Raw genomic sequence first — 24,640 nt, 5'->3', positions numbered from 1 at the left:
TGGAAAATGACCGTCGATGACAACATACCAGCAAGGGCAGCGCGCATTTCACCTTTATGTAATATATATTTCAGAAACTGCACGCAACAGTAGCGATTCGTACTTCCCGATTCGAGCAGGCAAATGAAGAGTCAGACATAACGCACGATTCTTGTCAAACCGCACGAACGCATACGCCAACTTTAGCGGCAGCCAGACAACAAAACGAATCCAATCCACGCTGTGAAGGCGGTTGAAAAGCAAAGCTTTACGCGACACCCACAATTATTGAACATGTGGCGTCACTTGAATTCCCACACGTAGCTCTAGAAAGAGTGAAACCAGAAGAGTGAAACCAGCCGTTACCTGAGATTCGCGCCAAAGAGCGCCCTCCAATCCCCTCCCCAGCCGTTACCCGGGATTCGCGTGGATGGCGTCCCCAACGAACATGCGTCGGCGGAAACAAAATGGAGAGGGCCTTCTTTCGAAGGGTGAGCAGGAGGGCGGCACGCGCGCTAATGCGTCTTCTTTCACACCCTCCAGTCACTCTTGTTATAAGTGTTGCCTTCAAGGCGCCCTCTCCCTCTCCAGGCGCTGAATGAAAACCAGGCCCAAAGCAACCGTCGCTAGAGCAGACGACAAATTCGTCACGCCGGTGGGCCCGCCGTTGTGAGCAAGCACCTGCGCAGGGAACGCTGGGTAACCATTCGCGGCGCCATCTGCACTGTGCTCCGTTAGTGAACCCCCCCCCCCCCCTCCCCTCCGCTGCCGCCGTGGTGGTGGGAGTTTTTTGTCCCGCACGCCACAAAAGAACCGTTGGCTGGTAGAGCTAGAAAGCAAAGCTTTCTAGCTCTAACAATAGACGCAGTCGACGAGTAGATAATAAATACACGCAGTCGACGAGTCATGATGACAGATAGTTGTGTCAGATCCTTGGGAAAGCGAGCTTATTCGTCCGCTGCACGTTGCGATAGGTACGCGCATTGGCATACAGGAATCAATGCAACATACATACAACATGACGCAATGCAAAAACGCAGTGCATTTTGCAATAAAATACGCGCGGTAAAGCTTTCAGGTGTGCCAAACAAGCAGCAGCAAATCGACGCTTCAAGTAAAGCACCGTAATTACCGTAGAGGGATGGATGACGCCAGGTCCGCGTAAAAGTGAAGTAGCATAAAAAACCGCCGCGGTAACAAGTAATGACAAATACTGATACCTTTGAGACGCCAATGCCTCGCAAACGGGCCACGTCTTCCACAATACGCCTTTCGCCCATCCGATCCGTGCCGCCATTTTGATTCGCGAATTCGTGAAAATCCCTGACGCCTTTTCCAACGAGTACGGGCGCTCACAATTTGCGCTGTAGAACATCCTATATACCGATAGCTGTAGCAAGCAAGCCAGTGATGTAACACCAGCAACCATGATACCATACTGCGGTGCTTCCTCGTGCTTCTATTTCAGCGCGCAGCGATAGTTAAATGCATCCTCTTTGTTGAAACAACGTTACCAACACCAATTCTGACACAAAACGCTCCGAGCCCTAAAGAGCCCTCGTCGCGCGAGTGTGCACAGCATGCCCTCCATGAGGCATGACACGGAAACGTATCAGTGCATTACAGCATCAGAAGTCCATCCAAACCCTATTCCTAAATCAACACGTCACCGAAACGTCAATTCCATGGTTCCCCATAGCAGGAGTGCAGGGACGGCATTGCTAAATGCAGAAAGAAACTGAGCATACGAGTGGATAGCTCCAGCGGCCACCACCACAGCGAGCGGCTCCTGCAAAGAATAGCCAACACGAGTAGAAGCTCAAGGGTCGGCGCTCACAGCGGTAAGCACCGCACATTGCGCGAGTGCACCCGCCACTCGCGAGTGGCGAGCGGGGCTCACTACTTGCGAGTAGTGAGTGCACTATCACTCGTAAGTGGTGAGAGCACTCGCACTCGTGAGTGGTGAGTAGGGCTCACCGCGAGTGGAACTCGCACTCGCGAGTGGTGAGTGGGGCTCGCCGCGAGTGGACTCGCACTCGCGAGGGGCGAGTGGGGCTCACCGCGAGTGGCACTCGCACTCGCGAGTGGTGAGTGGGGCTCGCCGCGAGTGGCACTCGCACTCGCGAGTGGCACTCGCACTCGCGAGTGGCGAGTGGGGTTCGCCGCGAGTGGCACTCGCACTCGTGAGTGGTGAGCGGGGCTCGCCGCGATTGGCCCTCGCACTCACTCGCACTCGCACTCACCCGCCCACAACGATGGCGAGGCTCACTCACCACTCACTCATGAGTGGTGGATGGGGGGGGCGAGTGCACTCATGAGTGAGTTTGCCGACCTATGGTAACACAAAATCGAGTAGAGCCCAATGTTCTTCATAAGAATAATGACAGGTACAGAATTCACGCAGAGAACAGTGGTTTGGCGCAGATTTCTCAACAAATACACATCCTAGGGACAACTCATAAGTTTAAGAACAATAAAGTTCTAGCATTCGAATTAAGCCAGTGCCCATAATAAATGTCTGGCCAGTATACTCATTACAAGTGCGAAACTCATGAAAATACAGCGTGCGCTCCAGTGCGAAGGTCTCGTAGGCTCAAATACAATGAGTGTACGTCAGTACTCAGAAATACATACAATGCACTGGTACAATGAAACTCATAAGAACCGTAACTAATATGCTGTTCACAAACAATAACATGCAACCGCAAAGCTCACGAATGCCACAACTAGTGAACGCCTATAATACACAGCAAATGTACTGTATGATAGGTAATACGCATAATTACAAACTTCACGTTTGGTACAATGTAGAAGTCGCGAATGTAAACGTCAGGCACCACCTTGTGAATATACAACCTAAAAATTCTACTCGCGGTACACAATTACAGGTATACCTGGGTTTACACTCTGCTTAGGTAGTCTGCTCTCACATTATCGCTCCCTTTAATATGTTCCACTGTGAACTGGTATTCCTGTAAAAGCAGACTCCAGCGGAGGACTCTGCTGTTCAGCTGTTTAGCTTGCTGAATGTAACGGAGCGGCTGGTGGTCGGTTTGCACGATAAACGGCCGACCGTACAAGTACGCGTTGAACTTCTGGACTCCCCAAACCAGGGCAAGACATTCTCTTTTAATAGTGCTATAAGAGACCTACCGAGGCACGAGTTTCCTGCTGGCGTATGCTATAGGGTGAAGCGTACCCTCGTAGCGTTGCATGAGCACGGCGCCGAGGCTGGTTTGAGAGGCGTCAGTGCGGAGCACGAATGTCTTAGTGAAGTCTGGGAGTCTAAGTATAGGAGGGCTAGAGATGCGCCGTTTGAGCTCTTGGAAGGCTTCTTCTTGAGCGGTACTCCACTTGACGATGTTGTTTTCCCCTTTTTTGGTGAGTTCGGTTAGCGGTGCGCTGATCTCGGCATAGTTTGGAATAAATTCGCGATAATAGCCTGTTAGGCCGAGGAATGCGCGAACTTGCCGTTTTGTTTTCGGAGCCGGCGCTGTCTGGATCTTTTCCAGGTTCCTTTCCAGCGGTGCTAGTTAGCCTTTCCCAATTCGATGCCCGAGGAAGTCGATCTCTGTTGCCCCGAACTCACACTTGCTTGCGCGTACGGTCAGTCCAGCCGCTTCAATTCTGCTGAAAAGCTCTCGGAGTGATGCAACGTGCTCTTCTCACTTCCGGAGTTCGGCCCCTGACAGGCCCCGCTGGCAGCCCAACGCTACAATTTTCTCTAAATCCATGATTGCAAATGTATCGCAATCTAGCCACAATACTCTAGCCTGGAGCTAGGTATATCTAGTACAGCATGTTGTTGGGATAGTTGGTGCAGCATCATGAAGGTAGAAAAACTGCGCGTAAAAGACAGGACCGTGACAAGTAGACAGGACAAGTAGACAGATTTGTGACGCGGACACAAAAAATGTGTAAACCCTATAGCCGTACACAGCTCCTCTGTAATATCAGCGATGTTAGTATTACAGGCGCACCGCCGCGGTGGATCTGTGGCCAAATCTCCGTGCAATACTAAGCGTAGGATTAATGGTCCAATACAGGCCCTAGCGGCTATTTTTCTAATGGAAGCAACAAAGCGCCCATCTATGGAGATCTTGGCGGTCGATAAAAACACACAAGCAGGCGTAAACTAATCCCCAGCCCTCCATTCCGATACGCTTCGTAGGGCACATGGTGTTAGTGAGAAGCACAAAACTCCAATCTGTGCTTTTTTCCTGTGAGAAATTTGTTGCCTCTCTCTACCGAATTGTTTGCGTCGTGTACAAGTGCGATTTGAAGTGAAAACTCGGTGGTGGTGTTTTTCCTCCTATGAATACCGAGATGGTGCAGGTAGCGGTAGGGGTTGATTACAACTAAGCGCTCTTCCAAAAACGCACTGATATTCTTATCCGCATCTTCCAAAAATATTCCACACAAAGGAAGCCCAATGCGACAATCACGTTTACTAAAAACGATTATCCTAAAGCCCATCTCTCACGAAAGCCAGAACCACGCTGAAATGCCGGAAACCTGATTGCCAGTGGCAGCACACTCGGAGCATTCATGAACCCCGGTTGCTTTATGCGGTGCACTTCTCCCAAGCGCAGAGCATAAAAAGAATGCATAGACAGTAGACTTTGTAGTGGGATAAGTGAAGGCGACGACGCTCGGCTGCTCTTGCTTATACCTTCTGATACGAGCACCTTCGTGCGTCTTGCCTCGTATGCCAAAAACTTGACGGAACGTTTGAGGTTATCTCTTATCAGGGTACTCAAAACATTCACCTAATCCGCTCCCAGCTATCATGGCCCCTTCCGTGTTCCTGTTCGAAAGGCTGGCCGACGCCGACCGTCGACAACATAGCTCTTGCCACAGGATAGCTTCGGCAGACGCGTAAACATGTTTATCGTGACCACCTTGACCCTTCGGCAATTACAAAAATGATAGGTTACATCTCTAGCGACGCTTCTAATCGTCGCTTGCTGTCTCCGCTTGTACCTAACTTGAAAAGCTTGCCAACTTAACCACCACCGATTTGACAACAGGGCCGTTGCACACAGCTACGGCCGCCACTCGAGTGGTCGAACTTTGGGTGTGCTGTTGGTCGTTGTCCACCACAGCGTTCGTCGGTATTCTCCTAAACTCTAGCTGTTACAGATGGCGCCCGGTAGGAAGGCCGGAAGCCAGCGTGGCGCTCGACGTATGTGCCAATGCCTCGTTACCGAGTCGGCGTTAGCGGAAGGCGACTGACCCTTTTCGCACCTGAAGACATATAATGTGACTAAGGGTCCTTTGCACTGTAACGTTAAAACGAATTCCCTGTTGATTCAGGTACAACCGCAGAAAGCGCCTCCTAGCACCAAAATGACCCTCAGGCTCAGCCCAGGTCAAGACAGTGCCTCGTGCGGTTGCGTGGAGTGAAATCGTCTTATCGCTCGATCGTTCCAACCTGAAGGGTGCGGAGAGAGAGATGAGAAGAAAGAGGACGCGTCCCTACAGAAAGTGACACAAATAGGCACTGCTACACTCACGTTCACTGCGCGTTGGCGCCTATACAGGCGACGACGCTGAGCAGCGTTTGTAGTTAGCATTGCGGTGCAATCTCATGCGCGCTCACTGCTCGCTGTCGGCGTGAAAACTGAGCATCGCTCCACAAGGTTTAACCAGACTAAGCCACTGGAAATCTCTCTATTAAATCGGCCTGCAGTACACACTATGGCTTCGATAAACAGGGGACAATTTCTAGGCACGTTGTCGGCCGGTGTCTGATTCGGACTAGTCAGTGCTTCGCACCCTTCCCCCCCCCCCCCCCCGCCCCTTCCCGTTCCACCTAAAGTGACACTTCATTAGAAAAACTAAAAAAAAAAAACATTGCGAATGGTGCAACGGTATTTAACTTCCTGTACTTAAAAATTGCTTGTTTGCATACAAAATCCACCTCTGATGACTTGGTATCTTCGCCGCTTAAAGTGCCCCTGAAAGACGTTTTGAGCACACTAAATGAACTAGCGCAATCGTTAGATTGGGTCGTCAAAGTCATCTGTGCCAAGTATTACTCTTTTTTCGCGCAGCGGAAAGCTCACACTTTTGTTGCAAAGTTTGTCGCTTCTTCCTCACCCTTCCCTTCTTGTTTTTGGACGCCGCCATCTTTACATGTCTACGTCATCGATTCCCAGATGTTCGTCATGAGCTAGACATCCTGCTATTGGGCGGCTTTTTCACGCACTTCCGGTAAAGAGATGAGTCGTCTGCTTAGCGTCGGCTCGCCGGCTGATCTGCCAGCGGAGCGCCGGAGTGCTTGAACATTTTACGACAAATGAAACAAGTGTAAACAAACGCTTAACCGTTTGTAGTGAATGCAACACGGCCATAACACGACATGGATATTCTCTTACCTGAGAACGTTCCACAAAGAAAAATTACGCCCACCTCCCTTCGCGGAAACCCTGTGTAGATGCGACGCATCGTGGGTTTCCCTCGGCGTTTCCGTTGGGTTGATTCTCCCATCGCGTGAAACGTGCCATGAACGCGTACGATGCATTTCCGTCTACTTCGGGGTTCCCGCATCCCGTGCACGTCGCTTTGCAGCCTCAACGTCGGTGGTGCTAGCAGTTCTGTTATTGGGCTGGCCGGTGCTTGTTGCGGTTGCGCCGGTCATTACGATAGCAGGCTTGTTAGTCTCCATTCAAAGAAGCGTTGGACATCGGAGCACCGGCGCTGGAACGACGGAGCGGAGCGGCGCAGGTACCGCGTTGTATACCGCCGCATAACGGTGAGGGGAATGAGAGAGAGCAGCGCATGCGCATGCGTTAACCGAGCGCTAGCGCGCGCCGACGCGCAGCTGGCATTGCGAGGAGCGAGCGCTAACCCGCAGATAACGCTGCGGTGAGAGCGGCGGAGAGCGCATGCGCAGCTGGCGCGGACAACGACGACGCCGGATGGATGGAGGGATGCATGCATGCATGGACAAGGCGGGTGAATGAGATGCGTCGCATCTAAAAGCGTTGAAGCCCCGTGGCACTTCTTTCGTGCAATCGCAGAGAACGCCCTGAGCCGAATGCCCGGGTTTGACGCATACATTTTATTCAACTTCAAAATAATTCAGAGATGCGTTTCGAACGAACACAACGTCACAACATGCGTTGCAAGTCTGAACCGCGACTGACAGACGATGGGTTGCCCTCTCCTGCCCGTCGTAAATTCGGCACTCACCTCGCGCGCGGTTTGCGGGGACGAACAGCAAGTCAATTAACTCTGGCGCACAAACCGAGATGGCTTTTAGCCACGCACACTGCACGTACCCCAAGCGAGGTTGAGTCGTACGTCACTCGAGAAAGATAATCCAGACCATGGGAAGCCCTATCGACCCGGAGAAGCACAACGTCGCCTTTCATCGCGAAACAAAGGCGTCCACAACACACACACCATCACCTCCTGTAATGTCAAACGCATCTCGCACTTCCCAATGAGAGTGAGTGGTACGCCTGCAGTGCCCACATATCGCGAGGTGGGGCCCCGAGCTGAACCGGGATGACGCAACCGTAACTGACTTCTAGAGCAGTTTGTGCCTGGTTGCCAAGGCAACCGGTGTTTGAGATTGTCAAAGAAATGGCGCTCGCTCCAGCGCTAGAAAGCTCAGAGCCGCGGCGGAGCATGTTTTGCAAACGTTGCCCAAGCTGAACTGGTCCCATGATTGAAGCGTTTTGTGCACGGGTTCTGTATCGGTTTAAAATGTCTTTTTCACATGTCGTCGGCAGGAATTACCACCGCCGCAAAATAAGCCCCGGCACCAGCGGGGCCACATCTGATACGGCGCTTTTTGGATAAACAGTCCGCGGTGCATCAAAGGGAATGAGCGCACGATCCTCCCCGTGCGGCTGCGAGTTCGCCGCCGATAAAAAGTCATGTTCCACCGATAGGAACTGCAGCAACGTACACCGTGAAAGGGCAAGGACAGGCCGCCGCACACATGCGGCCAGATTTATCATTCGCTTTTCCAGCCTTGAGCGGAATGCGGGATTCATGGTGTCAACAAAGTTTGCCCGTAGCAGACGGCAGTCTGAAGACCGCAATAGCGGAAGTACGTCACCGCTGAGGAGCGCAGCATCATGGGAGGGAAGGCTCGCGCGCCGTCAACAGCGAAGAATAAGTTGAAAGGAGGAGGAAACGCGGCGCGACGATAATGCGCGGTTTTTCATTTACGTTTTCTCAGCTAATACTCATCGCTTTAACATACTTCTTGCGGGAAGAGATTGCTAATACATTGCTTTATTTTGTTACACGTACATCCATGCATCAGCGGAAGGTATTTCAGGATCCCTTTAAGCAAACCGCTTTTTTCTCCCAAATTTTCTTATCCCTCCGTAACCCTGCCTTCTTTCACTGTGGGTCAGTTGGATGACGCGAAATGAAAGTGGCTGTTAGTAACACAAACAGGGCGATGACTCTAGTTGACTGAAATGTATCAGTAGGGGCAGCGATGAGCACGCGGTCTTTCCCGCACACACAAAATAATGACGCCTCGGGCCACCATTATTTGTAAAATGGTGCGCTGCTACACTTCAATCACCACCGCAACGTGTCTGAGGATTACATCCAAGTACGGGGTTCAGAATGTTCTTTGGAGTGGTGAAAACTGAAGACAAGAAAGTAAAGTGAAGGAAGAATCGCACACACGATGCTGGACAAACCCGACGACCTGACGTTAGGCGTTGAGAACTGACGTTGTCGAGCGGTACCCGCAACTTCTCGTACAGTAAGTTTGACGGTGCTTGAATACCAGCCGCGCCGGCTTAGTGGCTAAGGCGTTGCGCTGCTGAGCGCAAGGATGCGGGGTCGATGCCGGCCGTGGCGGGCCCTTTGCGGGTGGAGGATAAAAATAACAACGCCCATGTGCCGAGATTCCAGAGCACGTTAGAGATCTCCAGGTTGTCGAAATTAATCGGGAGCTCTCCACTACGGCGCGCCTGACAGCCCAAGTGTAGCTCCGGGGCGTTAAGCGCATAAAATTTTGAATTTGGCGCTGCTTGGCAAATCGTTATCCTCAACATTAACGTAACCTAACATTGAGATTGGACATAGGCCGAACAACAACCACTCAATGGGATTGGCAAATTACAAAGACAGCCACCGTCGGAAGCTCACAGACCGTTCATAAATTCCAATTTGTCAGCAACATTAAATACCTCCTCGACAATTCTCGCATGCAAACTCACGGGCTTGTCCAGAGACGATGACATTTGGCGCCAGAGGCCCAAGGTTACTTCCCCGATTTACATTGCTATCATGCTTTTTTATTCAGATCACTTTAGTAGAATTAAGTGCTTTAAGGAATTGTATTAATATTAGTATTACAATTACCGTGATGTGACATTGCGTATGTATGATCATACGGAGTATTGTTGACTTGCCGCCCCAGGTGTACATCCTATTCGATTATTGAGCCGTTTGGGGTTTTTTCAGAAACGGGCGCATCAGCTCCGATACCCCACACCATAAAAACATGGCTCGAAGCGGGGCATCCCTGCGAGACGACCCTTCCTTCGGCGTTGACTCGACTTGGAGCTGGGTGACGGTGGCGTTCCTCAGCTGGCTGCTGTGCATGGCCATGCTCGGCCATCAAGCCCTGGGCGTTCTCTTCTACGGCATCGTCGACACCTTCCGAGTCAACAGGCAACTAGCCGCGTGGCCATTGGTCGTCAGCGGAAGCCTCACCAACCTGGCAGGTAACAATGCCCAAGGGCACCTAAGCACTTCCTATGAGTTTTGAATGCGACCTCATGATTGTCCAGTTGAACACCTGAGCCGCCTTGCTCCCCCTTCGCATTGTTCAAAGGCTATAAATTCTTGCCGCTTGATACGCTCTGATCTCCAATCCGCCTTAACGCTTTCTAACGGCTCCAATCTGTTTCCTACGCGTTGCACCCCGGCTCGTTCCTCCCGCCGGGTAATCGAAGAGTTGACGGCGATGGCGAATTTCGCTGCGTGTCTATTCGCCCGCTTGGCTGGCCCCGCTTGAGTCATCTGCGCTGTACTGGCGTCCACGGTCGCGTCTCGCTACTGCTCGCACTATGGGACACCTTGTGCTGTGGAACGCTTTCCAATTACCCGCTTTTAGGTGCGGAGTACCTTAGGACCGCACAATGCCCGTCCGCGTCCGTGCGCATAGCATTTACAATCGCAAAAAATCACACAGCTACGCACCGGCAGGATTCGAGCGTGTGTCAGGTAGACCAGACAGAGTTAGTGCCGGTCGTATTACCCGTTGGGCTACGACCATGAGTTAGTACCCGTGAGTCAAACGGCTTACTACCTTGCCTGTCACGGTGCGGGGTACTAATTAGGACCTCCCAATGTCCGTCCGCGTCCATCCGTGCACACACCACCATGAAGCGAAAATCAAGCGAAATTCGATTTGAGCCTTGAGTTCCAGCTTCATTTAGGGAATAATCATGGTTCAACTCACGGCTTGAATAGAATGACGGTCGGGGCGCAAATCGGACGTCACTCTGGGCGCAACTTGGATGTCATTTTGAGTCCTTGTACTCCGCACCCTCGCCGTGATCCACGATGTGGAGATACTGCCATTTTTATTCAAGTATGAACCAACTCGCTCACTAGCAAGTTTTGTTAAGCTGTAGCTGGCGCTCGGTGCACCGGTTCACCTCGAAAACGACGTTTTCATAGGCACGCTCAAAAACGTTTCCAAACGTTTCAAACAACCAATTTTTTGAAATAATGGAAAAATTAATAAAATGAGAGTCTATAATGAGTTTTTCCCGAAATATTAACATTGTTGCTAACTGCCAGCTTGGCCTGCAGAATAGTAGCCACAACCGTTCCGGCAAAAATACGCTTCCTTTTTTCTTAGCTTTAAAACAGCGTGTTTTATTTTCAACTTTTATATACTTTTATCATAACACACCATTATTCTCTTACGGGAGCCTGACTTTTTTGCTCAATAGGCCATCGATTGCATTCGCAATTAAAATCTGCCATAAAAAAACAACAACAACAAAAAAAAAAAACTGGCGCAGCTTGCAGTACTAGTGGAAGGCCTCAGAAATAGCGGAGCTGGCGGCCCCTCTCTCTTCGTCGGAGACCCGGCTGTTGCACCTCACGAGGATTTGGGAACTTCCCGCTGAAAGTTTTTCATGACTGACGCGCCCGGATCGTTTTGTTCTTAGGCTTTCACATCCCTCCCAAAGTGCACTGCGTTAGCCCGCGCGAGCGGCAACGGGCTTCGCGAAGTCGGCGTCTGTGCTCTCCACTTCAGGCGCGAACGCACGTGAACTGGTGAGGAGAACAGCGCGCGAGAGATGGCGCCACAAATGCTGGGCAGAGTTTTCTCATAGGTCGACCTGACCGACGCTCGGCGCTCCCGACCAGGCGCACGCTCACGCGCACTCAGTATTTTTTCTAAAGCTTAAAGGGGCCCTGAAAGGCATTTTGAGCACACTAAATGAACTAGAGCAATCGCTAGATTGGGTCGCCAACGTCACCTGTGCCAAGTATTACTCTTTTACGCGCAGCGGAAAGCTCACACTTTTGTTGCAAAGTTTGTCGCTTTTTTCTCACCCTTTCCTTCGTGTTTTTGGACGCCGCCATCTTCACATGTCTACATCATCGATTCCCAGATGTTCGTCATGAGCTAGACATCCTGCTATTGGGCGGCTTTTTCACGCACTTCCGGCAAAGAGATGAGTCGTCTGCTCAGCGTCGGCTCGCCGGCTGATCTGCCAGCGGAGTGCCGGAGTGCTTTGACATTTTACGACAAACGAAACAAGTGTAAACAAACGCTTAACCGTTTGTATTGAATGCAACACGGCCATAACACGACGTGGATTTTATCTTACGTGAGTACGTACCATAAAGAAAGTCCCGTGGCACTTCTTTGGTGCAATCGCAGAGAACGCCCTGAGCCGAATGCCCGGGTTTGACGCGTACATTTTATTCAACTTCAAAACAATCCAGAGATGCGTTTCGAACGAACGCAACGTCACAACATGCGTTGCAAGTCTGAACCGCGATTGACAGACGATGAGTTGCCTCCTCCTGCCCGTCGTAAATTCGGCACTCACCTCACACCCGGTTTGCGGGGACGAGCAGCAAGTCAACTCTGGCGCGCAAGCGAGAAGGCTTTTAGCCAGGCACACTGCACATACCCCATGCGAGGTTGAGTGGTACGTCGTTCGAGAAAGATAATCCAGACCATGGGAAGCACTATCCACCCGCAGAAGTACAATGTCGCATTTCATCGCGAAACGAACGCGTCCACAACACACAGGAGGCGATGCACACACACACACACACACACACAGCTTCGGTCGCTGCATTGGCTTAGCTGCAAGCTTCGTTCGGACAATCAGCGATGCTACGACGATACAGAGCTGCGTGAGGACGACGTGCTAACCACTTCACGTATTTAAAAACACAGGGGCAAAGAACTACGTTAATCGGAAGCAAAAAATCTTTCCTCCATTATAGTGCCTGAAATATACTGGCTAGTGTGCCGAGGGCGGGCTCCAGGCGGGCGCCGGGAGCGATGTACGCGGCCGTCTGCCGCTTGGGGCGCTGCCGTGCGGGAGTGTGCGGTGCGCGTTCATCGGCCCGAGCAGATCGCGCGGTTACCTCCGAGCTGCGTAGCAGACGGCAGCGGCAGAACTTTCCATTCCCGCTTGCGACGAAAGCGAGCGAAAGCGACGGGAATTCTGTCGCGCAACCAAAATTTGTCTCGACCATTCGACAAAAACGATCGTCGCGCGACAAATCGACGGAATTCCTGCCGCTCTCACTCGCTTTCGTCGCAAGTGCGAAGGGGCCTTTATGCGCAATCTCCGCCCCACATAAAACAAGCTCTTGTTTGTCGCCTGAGCATACGGTTGATATCTAACTACGTTACACTGTGCTTGCCAGTGTATTTAAACGATGTCACTAGGTTTGAAACGTACGCGCTCGGCGTGCAGCTTTGTAAACGCAAGCGGTTTCACATACGCACGCTATTTTGCTGCTAATAGAGTTTTAGTACAGCGTTTGTGGCCTTTGCATACGCTAAACGCTAAATTTTTGCGTCCCGCTACGTGACACCGCGATGGGAGTTTTAGTAGAGCGTCTCATCAGTTTTGCGTAGCGACACACTAATGCATACGGCGCCATCTGTCAAATGTTTTCCGAAATGTCTCGCCGGCTGATCTGCTAGCGGAGTGCCGGAGTGTTTGGACATTTTACGACTATCCAAACAAGTGCAAACAAACGCTTTCCCGTGAGTGTTGAATGCAACACACGGGTGCAGCTTGTCAGAACACGGGTTCTCGCTGATCGAGTGCAGCGTTGGTTTGCTCTTCGCCTTCACGTTCATCGCCGCTGATAAAGCGATCCGATCCGGCGCGTTTTGTGCACGGGTTCTGTGTCGGTTGAAAATGTCTTTTTTCACATGCCGCCGGTAGTAGGAATTACAACCACCGCAAAATAACACCCGTCACCAGCGGGGCCACATCTGAGACCGAGCTTTTTGGATAAACAGTGCGCGGTGCACCAAAGGGAACGAGCGCACGATTCTCCCCACGCGGCTGCGAGTTCGCCGCCGATACCAACTGCACCTACGTACACCGCGAAAGGGCAAGGCCAGGCCGCACACATGCGGCCAGGTCATTCGTTCGCTTTTCCAGCCTGTTTCCATGGTGTCTACAGAGATGAAAAAGCCGAAAGAGCTGGCCCGTAGCAGACGGCAGTCTGGGAGCGCAATAGCGGAAGTACGTCACCGCTGAGGAGCGGAGCATCATGGGAGGGGAGGCCAACAGCGAAGAAACAGTTGAAAGGAGGAGGAAATACGGCGCGACGATAATTCGCGGTTTTTGATTTACGATTTCTCAGCTAATACTCATCGCTTTAACAAAATTCTTGCGGGAGGAGATTGCTAATACATTGCTTTATTTGGTTATATGTACATCCATGCATCGGCGGAAGGCATTTCAGGACCCCTTTAAAGGAGCCATGAAGACAAAATACAACTTCGTTTAATTTGAAAGAACTAGGATTCAGTATCTCACTCAGCTCCATTACAGCCACAAAAGATGTTTTTTTAACGAAAAAAAAAGCAAGAAGTATTTGAAAACTTTCAAATTTCGCGCCACAGTGACGTGTTATGAGCAAGAATGACGTCACACGGGCAAACAATAAAACATAATTTTCAGTGCGTTAACTGCACGTTAGCATTCGAGTGATGCGGTCAAATGGAACTAGAGGCCCCATTACAGACGTCCAGTCATGTGTCGTCGCGACAGGTGAGTTAGGCGGCCGCCAATCACACAAACAAGGTTCCGTGACGTCATAGAAAAGTTGCGGGAAATTGGCTAGGGGGTCGCGACTGCTTCACACGTTTTCTTTAATATCTCTGTTATTTGTTCGAAGATTGCGATGATATTGGTATCATTGTTATCGGGACTAAGCAGTCGTTCTAAAAAACCCGACTTGTATTTTGTCTTCATGGCTCCTTTAAACAGCTCGGTTGTTAAAATGGGGCAACCCTAACATACCCTTGAGTGCAAGCGTTTTCAAAACTTCGTGCCCTTGAGTACAAGCAGAGCATTGTGCCTTACTCGTCGCGAACGTGTGTGAATAAGTAATGCGCACCAGGTTTATGTTCGGGCTCCTTGTGGGTAGTCGAGCCGTGATTTATCCTTTTCCACGTTGCCGTGGTTAAATTTGGAATGGCCAGAATCGAAGCCGTTTGGAACGCAGTTAAGACCACCGCCACTAACGTTCGTACGGTTCAAACATAAGTCTCGCTGTTTTAACAGCGAATTCGATCGAATTCGCTCGAAAATGACATGAAACATTTCTGTGGTTTGTCGTATTTTCGCGTATCGTACTGCCGTCTTATCGTGTTCTTGTCGTGTCGTGATTCTGATGTTCTGTCTTGTGTCGTATTTCTGTCTTAATTTCGACGTTCCATCGTGCCGAATTCTGGTCTTCTCGCGATCCGGATGTTCCATCAGTAGTTTAACATAGTACGAATGTTATTGCCCATTGTGAAGAGTAGCGTAAATGGCAGTTCTGTTGTGACTACAGGAATGTTTGTCGTTGAGAAAATTGACTTTGTCTTTGCGACAGAAATGAGTGTCGTAACAACAGATGGCTTTGTCGTAAGAACAGGCATTCTGCTGTCACAACAGTTCTTTTTTTTTTTTTTTGTCGTACGAGAGGAATTCTTGTTAGGTTATTGCGGTATTCCTTCTGTGATTTTTGACTAAGAAGCTGTTTTGCGTGTTGCGTGTCCACAGTCAAAAATGCAAATAAAGTGCCTAGCGCACGTGAGCGCGTGCCTTGAGGCGACCGCCCGGCGTCGCGGGCGCATGTTTGTCAAGCTATGCATGCCCATTTATGGAGATTGGCCAAGAGTGACACTTAAGAGTGACACGTAACAGCGCGGGCGCGGGCAACCCACCAAAGGCGTGGAATATGCCCGGCGACTCGCCGGACACCCTAGATAAACGCACTGACGCAAATGAAGGCACGCGGGAATCGACACGGTGGATGCCGTGACCCACGGTAGTGGGAAAAAAACGGCCTGTGCAAGAAACAGCCAAAAGTGGCCGAAAGGCATTTACGTACCGTGCGATCGCTGCGCGTCCCAAGGGCGGTCTCACCGGGAGTCTCCTGCGCACGTCCCCCGTCGCCTCGTAGGGAGAGGAGGGAGGCGCGTGTGGATCGCCCTCGTCTCACCAAGGAGGAGGACGTCGCGAGCGCCTCCTCGCCCCGATTAAAGAAGCTTGCCCCCCCCCCCCCCCCCTTCCCCTATACGTCAAAGGATTCCTCGACCGGAACTGAGGCTCGTGGAACTAATAGACTCGCTGTATTTCAAACGAAAGATTGCTTACGGGGAATATATTTGCGTCACTGAGCAAATATATGCTTCGCATTGTTTTTCAGCAAATCTGTAAAGTATCCCCTCTGGTTTCGTTTCGTTCCAGGTCCTGTAATGGGATATATGTGCCGGCGTTTCTCCTGCAGGTCGGTGTTGATCGTCTCAACCTTTGTCACCGGCGTATCGACCTGCATCTGCTGGTTTGCGAACGGCATCCTTTTTCTCACCGTCTCCTATGGCGTCTTTCACGGTAAGATGAAGCTGTGTTGCAACGTCTTTTGCCATAACCTCGAATGGAAGTGAAAAAAAAATGGCTCCAATCCACGCTGTGAAGGTGGTCGGAAAGCAAAGCTTTACCCGACACCCACAATTATTGCTTATGCGGCGTCAGTTGCATTCATACACGTGGCTCTACAAAGAGTGAAACGAGGGATTCTGCCAGCCGTTACCTGCGATTAGCGCCAAAGAGCGCCCTCCCCCTTCCCTCTCCAGCTGTTACCTGGGATACGCGTGGGCGGCGTCCCGAACCAACGTGAGTCGGCGGAAACAAAACGGAGAGGAACGTCTTTCGAAGGGTGAGCCGCAGGACGGCACGCTCGCTAATGCGTCTCTCTCTCACTGCCTGCCGTCACTCTTGTTTCATGTGTCGCCTTCAAAGCGCCTTCCCCCTCCCCAGGCGCTGAATTAAAACCAGGCCCAAAGCAACCGTCGCTAAAGCAGACGCCAAATTCGTCACGCCGGCGCGCCCCCCGCTGTGAGCAAGCACCTGCCCGGGGAATGCTGGGTAACCATTCGCGGCGCCATCTACGCTGTGCTCCGTGAGTGATTCCCCCCCCCCTACCTCCACCGCCACCGCCGCCGTGGTGGGAGTTACTTGTCCCGCACGCCACCAAAAAACCGTTGGCTGGTAGAGCTAGAAAGCTGTGCTTTAAAACACTTGATTTTTGCAAAACATTTTACGAATAAAAGACGGCCTTGCAGTGCGCTGTAAATCAAACAGCACGGCGGTAATGCCCATGCCATCATAACAAATGCCGATTAAGTTAACCACTACCCGCAATGTCACGTAACCAAAATAAAGATTCCATGACCTTTAGTTTGTGCAGCTTCCAGGCAACTATGATATCCTCTGCAGACCTCCTATCATTTTCCAGCAATTGTTTGCACAATGTTTTTTTTTTCGGCAACAGCGGGAAATAGGGAAAAAACTGCATTCCCGTAAACTTTCATTTTTTGTCCCCTGGTTTTCGAGTAGTCGTCGTCTTTCGCGTGCAGTTGAAGAATTGACATTTCGCATACGTTTTTTTAACAAACGACCACAGCGAACGTAGTAGTTGGACTGACGCGTGAAAGGTATCATCCCAAAGCAACCCATGTTAATTAACTACCGAAAAAACTTGTCGTGGCACTTTAAGCCATAATATATACAATCAAAGCAAACATTTCGCATTTTGAAAATGTCTCAGCTATTACCATTACTTAATTGTCGTTTCTTTTTCCGGGCATGCGATCTTGCACCCAGCGGAATTTTATCTAAATGCTTAAGAATTTCCATAAGGACTCACCGAGGACAACCGCCTGTCGGTTTGTAGCGCTTGATTGGGCCAACTTTTAATGAATACGAAAACGCTACTGATAAGAGAAGTTAGGCCTATCATGCTGTGATATGAAACTAAAGAAAATGTTTTTTTGGAATCAATTTATGCACAGTACTGAATCCACTTTAAAGGGTATGAGTGTTTATGGTCCGTTAGGGATAGATGCGGTCCTATGGAGGCATTTAATAATAGGCCCAACAGCCTTTATACTTTGATATGTCTCCCTGTATGGCCAGTAAGGATGTGTCTCCAGCAATGCTTTTGCGTATTACAGTGTAGCCGACTCTAAAGAGGCTAGCCTTCATATTTTGGTTCAAGGAGCTATATCGCCCATGAAAACAATCCCCCCCCCCCCCCGAAACACTATTTACAGTAGCGAGACAATTTTAAACGGGCTTGATTTGCAGCGTTTAATAGGGGTACATTGGTTCATATCGAATCACACAGTAAAAGCCTTACAACCTTACGACTTGAGCATCACAGGGCTAACGTAGCACCCAAAAAAACATCACTTCTAAGCATTGCTTGTGTACGTATTAGTTAATCCGACTTTAAAAAGGCTGGGTGAACAGCAGTACGACTCAAGAATACATTCGACAACTCCCGCTTTGAAATTCCGTTTGTTTTTATTCGAAGTGGATTTCCATTTGGGCGAGTGTTACATGTTAAGTGTCATCCGTTAAACGGATTGATATCTGTGTTTTGCTTCTAGCTTCTCAGTTATGCTGTTTCGTAATTCTGCGGCAATCAGAGCGCATGCGTTGTTCATGGTCATTGTGAAAATCTGGCTGCAGCTTAGCTCAGCTAACTTCAGATATGCAAAGAAAAAGCTTGGCTTAGCCTGGTTGAGTCTTGGCTTTGCTTGGTTAACCTTTGATGTAGCTGTGTTACCGACCACGGCTCAAAGCCGTTCGGTCCCGAGCAACGCTCACAGAAGGAGGCCGTGCCTCGCTTTCATTCACGGCGAGCGCGGCGTTCCCCTTCGCCGGGCGCAAGACGAGTCACGTAGCCCGAGACGACCCAGGGGCGCATGCGTGGGAGGCTGTGGGGTTGGTCGGCTGCCTATCAGCTGACCGGCCGCACCCGCCGCGGCCGCCGCCGCTCAGTTGAGCAGAACATGAAAACGGGGCCTTGTGGGCAGCGAGTCAGGGGATGCGCTGCAAGAGGTGTGTCGTAGTGGGTGTGTTTGCGGTCAAATGAAGGTGAACTTGCGCATCAGCGGTGAAACCACCGGACGAGAATAGTACAGCTTTGCTTTAAAAAGAAAGTGTGGTGCGTTTGCAGAAGTGTATGGACAAATTTCCAGGAGGCAACAACAGGTCAACCCGCTGCTCAGTTACGAGCCACTCACTGGTACTTTATGCTCTATTGCCGCAGGACTGGCCATATCAGGCGTCTACGTCGCTGTGAACGTCCTTGCATCACAACACTTCGAGAGACGACGGACCACTGCGTGCAGTGTTATCTTTACCGTCTGCGGACTAGGCGCCATATTTGTGCCTCCTCTCGGCGAGTTCTTCCGCGTCACCTACGGCATACGCGGCACATTTCTTCTGCTCGGGGCGCTCATACTGAATGCGTGTCCTGCGGTCATCGTCCTTAGAAGTCCACCCTGGATGCAGCAGTCACCAAACCTCAGTCACACCAAGAACCCTGAACACACCCAGAAAACGGAAGACATTCCACCTGAGCCCATAAGCGTCAAAGGAGAAGTTACTTCTGGAGAAACAAAAATAGACCTTGGAGGGCCTTGTAACAGAGGAGCCCCAAAAACGACTTTAATTGAAGGTTTGAAACAAAACTTGCCCTTTTGCAGGAAGTCTTCCTCACCCCCTAAGGAGGCTGAAAAGGAAGTAACTAGTCATTCAAGTTCCACGTCCGTGGCAAGGCAGTTTTTTACGATTGCGTTCGCCGTGGACGCCGTATCATTTTCGGTTATAATACTCGGATTGACAATATTTATGCTGGTGTCTGTTGACATTGCTACAGACAGAGGGGTCTCCCCCTCCCTAGCTGTGTTCCTTCTGAACGCTTTCGCAGCGTGCAATATCATATTCCGACCAGTGAGTGGCATGGTCATCGACTCAGGACTCGTGACCCTAGAAACTGTGATGCTAGCGGGCTACCTTATTCAAGGAATTGCCTTCGAGCTTTTTGTTTGGACGAGCAGTTTTCCTATGATGCTTCTGGGATCGGCGCTTGTGGGCCTAACAAGTGGATCCAGGGTCTTTCTGCAGGCGCCGCTGCTAGTGCGAGACTTCGGAATACACTCACTACCCCTTACCATGGGCGGAGCATCCTTCTTCGTGGGCCTCGTGGGCTTCATAAGACCAGTCTTGGTTGGTAGGTGTACTTATTAACAATACCTGCTTATTTTGTTGCAAGTTCTATTTATAATAAATTATATTAAGTAGCATTGTTATTTATTGTGAGGCACTGAGGTCAGAACGATTTCTTAAATAGCGTTTTACTTTTTGTTGGAAGCATACGGGAAACCTAAGAAGTACGATAGTTCCACAGAAAGATGATCAGAACGGAGAAAGTGACAATTTTTCTCGATAATTTCGTTCCTTCCACTGCAACAAATTTTCACAAGCACAAAAATAGAACTATCGGAAGATATGTTCCCGATGGTTGTTGATAGGTGACGATACTTAACTCAATTGAATTGCGTAAAGATCAAGACACCTCAAGCATTTTTACTTTGATCCGCTGCAAATAACGGTAGACGGTGTTTTATGAAGTGTATTGTTGCATTGATTTTCGCAAGCCTAGCTAACGCTATCGTGTCCGATTAAAATACCATTGGGAGAATGACAGTGTTCACTAGAAGAGAAAATAGCGATTGGAATCTGCTACAAAGGGCAGTCTTAAGGTAAAAGCTCAGTGAAATTATACATGCTCGTGGAAGATTTTGTCCTGAGGCCCCTACCGAGATCTGTTGTTGACTGCGCCAACACTACCGTTTCTATTAATAATAGCTGCAATGCCCTCAAATAACACAACGCGATTCTATCTAAAACTGCACGCTTAGTTCCAACAGTTCTTACGCATTTACAGGTACGCAGCCTTCCCCTCATCACTTCTATGAAGTTTCTCAGCGTAGTTACGTGCTTGTTGCGGAAGCCATGTATCTGCTGTTTTCCCCTTTAATTCTTTAAGCAGAAAGTTACTGAAGAGTTGGAGTGAATATACACAGATGACAACGGTGCGGATTGTAACTAAATTCAAGAATAAAAATAGTTCTATTCGTTCATTTACGCTCAAGTGGGGAGAGAGAGAGAGAATAAACATCTTTAATTTGGAGCTTAATGGTGCAGGATGGTGAGAGCACCGGTGGGGTACGTCCGCTAGTGCGGGATGCTCTGGTCCTTGTTGGCTGCTCGTGCCTTCTCTATCAGCATGCGCTGGGTCGAGAGGTCCGAGCTGGACAGCCGGTCCACCCACTGCTCGTACGTGGGACGGGGATTGGTTGAGGGATGGGTATTGTTGGAATTCCCAGACAAGATGGTACAGAGTGCCTGGATGGGGGCGAAAATGGCAGATACTATAATATTGGGTGGTGTAGATATGGTGGAGGAGGGTGCGTTGGGGGTAGGAGTTAGTCTGTAGCCGGCGGAGTGTGGTCGCTTCGGCTTTGGAAAGGTGGGAGTTGGGTGGGGAGAACCGTTGACGCTCGTGCCTGAAGTGATAGAGAATGTCCGCCTAGCAATTCAGTGTGTGGGGGGCCTTCTCGGTGTCTTGGCTCTCTTCAGAAATAGCCCGGAGGGTGGCAAGTGGGGATATGGGATTTATTGGTGTCTTTCCGCAGAAAGATATTTTCTCGCGCAAGTTGGAACTGTATTCAGAGCTTTTTATTCTAGCCTCGGGCTAACACACCAGCTCTGGACATTGAGAGTTTCCGTGCCTATTATTAATTATTTCCAGGTCACTACCGGGATCACCATGGGTCCTACGACGGCCTTCTTCACATCTTGGCGGCAATAAACGGAATACTCGTCGTGACTTGGGCGGTGAGGCTTGCTCTGAGGAAGGGGAAACAGCCACCATGCAAAGTTCAACGGGAAGAAGTAAAGCCAGCTTCCTCGTAAATTTACTCCGTAGTTACGGTGGGGACTGAAGGAGACAGCGTGAGAACTCATCGAATCTGCTTTGAAGCACTGCGGAGGCTCGGAGGAAATCAGCAAAACACCTTGCCAGAGCTGAGGCTCCGAGTTTCTGAGCTACTCAGTTGATGCAGCGATAGTGACCACAAAATGCTTAACCGGCTGGCACTAACGTCTGCTTTCCTGCATCACGTTTTTTAAACGCAACCTCTGCTGCAAGGTGGATGTATCATCCTAGCATGGTTCCCTGCATGCCGCAAGCATTGAGGTTTTCGTTTTTTAGACCTTGTGGATGGAGTTGCGACTCCAATAGTACTGCGCATTGTGATTATATGGCGTCAGGCTGACTTGTGAAAAAAGGTCCATGGCTATGCCGCCAAATAAATAACGCAACCCAAATGAGGGCTTTCGTTCTTTATGCTTTTGTGCGAACCAACATACATGCATACATGCATACATACATACATACATACATACATACATACATACATACATACATACATACATACATACATACAAACATACATACATACATACATACATACATACATACATACATACATACATGCATACATACATACATACATACATACATACATACATACATACATACATACATACATATACATACATACATTTGCATACATACATTGCAACACGGCAGATCATTGAACATTATCCTGTTTTTGTTTGTATAACAAAGTTACTCGCATCTATGGCTCTGCTCTGACGTATTAAAAACTTTTTACCAACTTGCCTGACAAACTATTCACAACTACAGATCAAGCTCATCGTTACTGCTTTTTCCTAGGGTTTTAGAACGGATAATCAAGAACATAATTTATAATTGTTTACTCGTCGAGGGTCAATTTGGACGCAGCAGTTCACCTTTTGTCCGGAAATCTGTCGAAAAGTTTTATTACGCATTAAAGGATCTATGAAATAGCGTTTCATTGAAGAAGCGTTTTCGGGCAAATCTTATAGAATCGGGACTTTTCTTACTTCCACAAAAGGTTAGATATAAAAAATATATAATTGTGCTAAAAGAACTAGAAACTTACGGCCGTGCGAGCTAATACAGGATTACGTTGAAGTAAGAAAACGAGCCACACAACTTCAAGAAGTTCAACCAGATAAAGGTAGTATAAAGCATTGTGCAGCGCAGGAATTCACTCTCGGAGTATTACTTTTTATTTTATGCGGATATGATGTAAATTCTGAAGTTAATACATGGAGACATGATACAAATGTCTTCTTTACGAGTTGATATCTGGTGTTAATCCGACAGCGAGGAAATTCCTCTTTGCTCCTTCAATTAAAGTTACGCTTGAATTAATGAAATTAGTTTAAGCATGACAACGATAGTAATTTTTCGCCCCTGAAATAAACAGCATAGAGCTTCTACTGAATGCTTCTCCAATAACGCTTACTAATTCGAGTCGATTTTGGGCCGCTTAATCCTGAGTTTGGTTAGACCAGTCATGTGAATGGTTTGCAGTCAAGGCGCATAATTTTCATACACCCCACAAATTTACACGTGCGACCAAAAAACGCAAAAATGCGGCTGTATTTTTCTTTAACCTATTGACATTTTTAATACTGTCATTTCGTCGCCCATCTAGTAAAACAAACTCAGACACGTTGTTTGCTTAAAAAAAGAAGTATTAAATTCGGAGTATTTTTCTACAGCAGCAATCCGTGAAACACTCTGTAAGTACGTTAAACAAACTCCAACAAATTATTTGCTTGAAAAAAGAAGCATTAAATTCGATCTATTTTTTGAGTCAACAGACAGCAGAAACGCGCGAAAGACTTTACAAGTACGGCCTTCTCAAAAGGTGATTTGATGCCGGTATACTACACGAAGACTATAAATGCGACTATTAACATTTAACCAACCAATAATTGAGCAGGCAAGTACTGTACGATTTGGTAATAATCCGTGAGTAAAAACATATAATCGCTACATAGTAGCACACTGCAACGAATGCTCTTCTCTGGTCAAATAAGCTGTATATAGACGAAGTATAAAGCAGAAAGTTTTACTGGTACATTATGATACTCCCTAATTGTATTTCAACGCGAAATTTTAACGAGAGATCACTGCACGTCGAAAGACAACAAAACATCGCTCATGTGTGCGATTATGGGGAGACCAGTAACTTGACTTTGCGTTAGTGTTCTTCTGTATTGCCCTATACGTAATAAATCCGTGACTGTTTGTGTGGATATTGTCTTTGTAGTTGCCATATACCTTTGTTAGCATTGCCTGGTGTGTTTCTATGGTATAAAAGAATTTGTTGTCGGACGTATTTACTGGAACGATGGCGCAGTCAGAAAACAAATGTTTTCCTTTTGCCGCGTGCTTTTTGTATCTTTATGTCCAAAGAACAGTATTAACTAAAACAGAAATGAATGATTGAATTGTTTGGCTACTCATCAGACGTATTTTCCTTGGTTTAGTTTTGCACAACATCCCATCTCACAATTGTTTACGTCATTTACATGTTATATGATTGTGGCATTCATGCAATATTCCCCGATGAGATGAAGCTATGTGTAAATAAATAAGTGAAGAAATAAATACATTATTAAACAAAGAAATGCAGTCTACCTTTCACGGAGGAAGTGTTCGCACACAGGACACGTAAGAACGTTCGTCTTGAACGAGCAAGCAAGCATGCTGAAAACTAAGTGACTTCTGCATAAATGCTGAGCTGCTTTCCGCTACCGTCCTGGCCCTTGACTTTTGCGCTGTTTTATTCGTACTCAAGCAAGCACGCCGGCTGAACAAAATCCACACTGTGGAAAATCTGAAGCGTACTCTACGGTTGTGGCGTCGTTACACCCGAGACCACAGGGGCCACATCGATCACCCGCTCCAGCGGACTGTGCATGGCGGCGTCCCAAGATACGTGTCCGGACCTCTCTCTTGTGAAAGGTCTTCAAAGGTTATCGTGAAAAACCCGGAAGAAACTTTAAGAAGCGACCACTACATAATAGCAACGTGTGCATCTGCTGCCAAAACACGACAAAAGCAAGGCAAAGCGCTCCTCACAATTGGGAGATGTTTAGAACCCGTACAAAGACACAAATACACCGCAAAA

At 48.9% G+C, this 24,640-nt stretch overlaps 1 protein-coding gene across 2 annotated transcripts in view; it reads left to right on the top strand.

Moving 5' to 3' along the window:
• The window catches only part of LOC144145381 (monocarboxylate transporter 3-like), a 67,847-nt gene extending 45,915 nt beyond the window's left edge, over positions 1-21,932 (top strand). For both annotated transcript variants that reach the window (XM_077676966.1, XM_077676967.1), the window contains 4 exons: positions 9,427-9,689; positions 15,936-16,079; positions 18,805-19,770; positions 21,355-21,932. In XM_077676966.1, the coding sequence (XP_077533092.1) occupies positions 9,427-9,689; positions 15,936-16,079; positions 18,805-19,770; positions 21,355-21,518 (1,537 nt within the window). In that variant the 3' untranslated portion in view covers positions 21,519-21,932. The remainder of the gene's footprint in view (positions 1-9,426; positions 9,690-15,935; positions 16,080-18,804; positions 19,771-21,354) is intronic.
• Positions 21,933-24,640: the final 2,708 nt, after the last annotated feature.

This window comes from Haemaphysalis longicornis, unplaced genomic scaffold, assembly GCF_048455015.1.
Source record: "Haemaphysalis longicornis isolate Haplotype H1 unplaced genomic scaffold, Haemaphysalis longicornis Haplotype H1 scaffold_7, whole genome shotgun sequence".
NCBI classification, from domain to species: domain Eukaryota; kingdom Metazoa; phylum Arthropoda; class Arachnida; order Ixodida; family Ixodidae; genus Haemaphysalis; species Haemaphysalis longicornis.
Note: the sequence above shows the minus strand (reverse complement) of the source record. Positions and strands in the feature narration are given on the sequence as shown.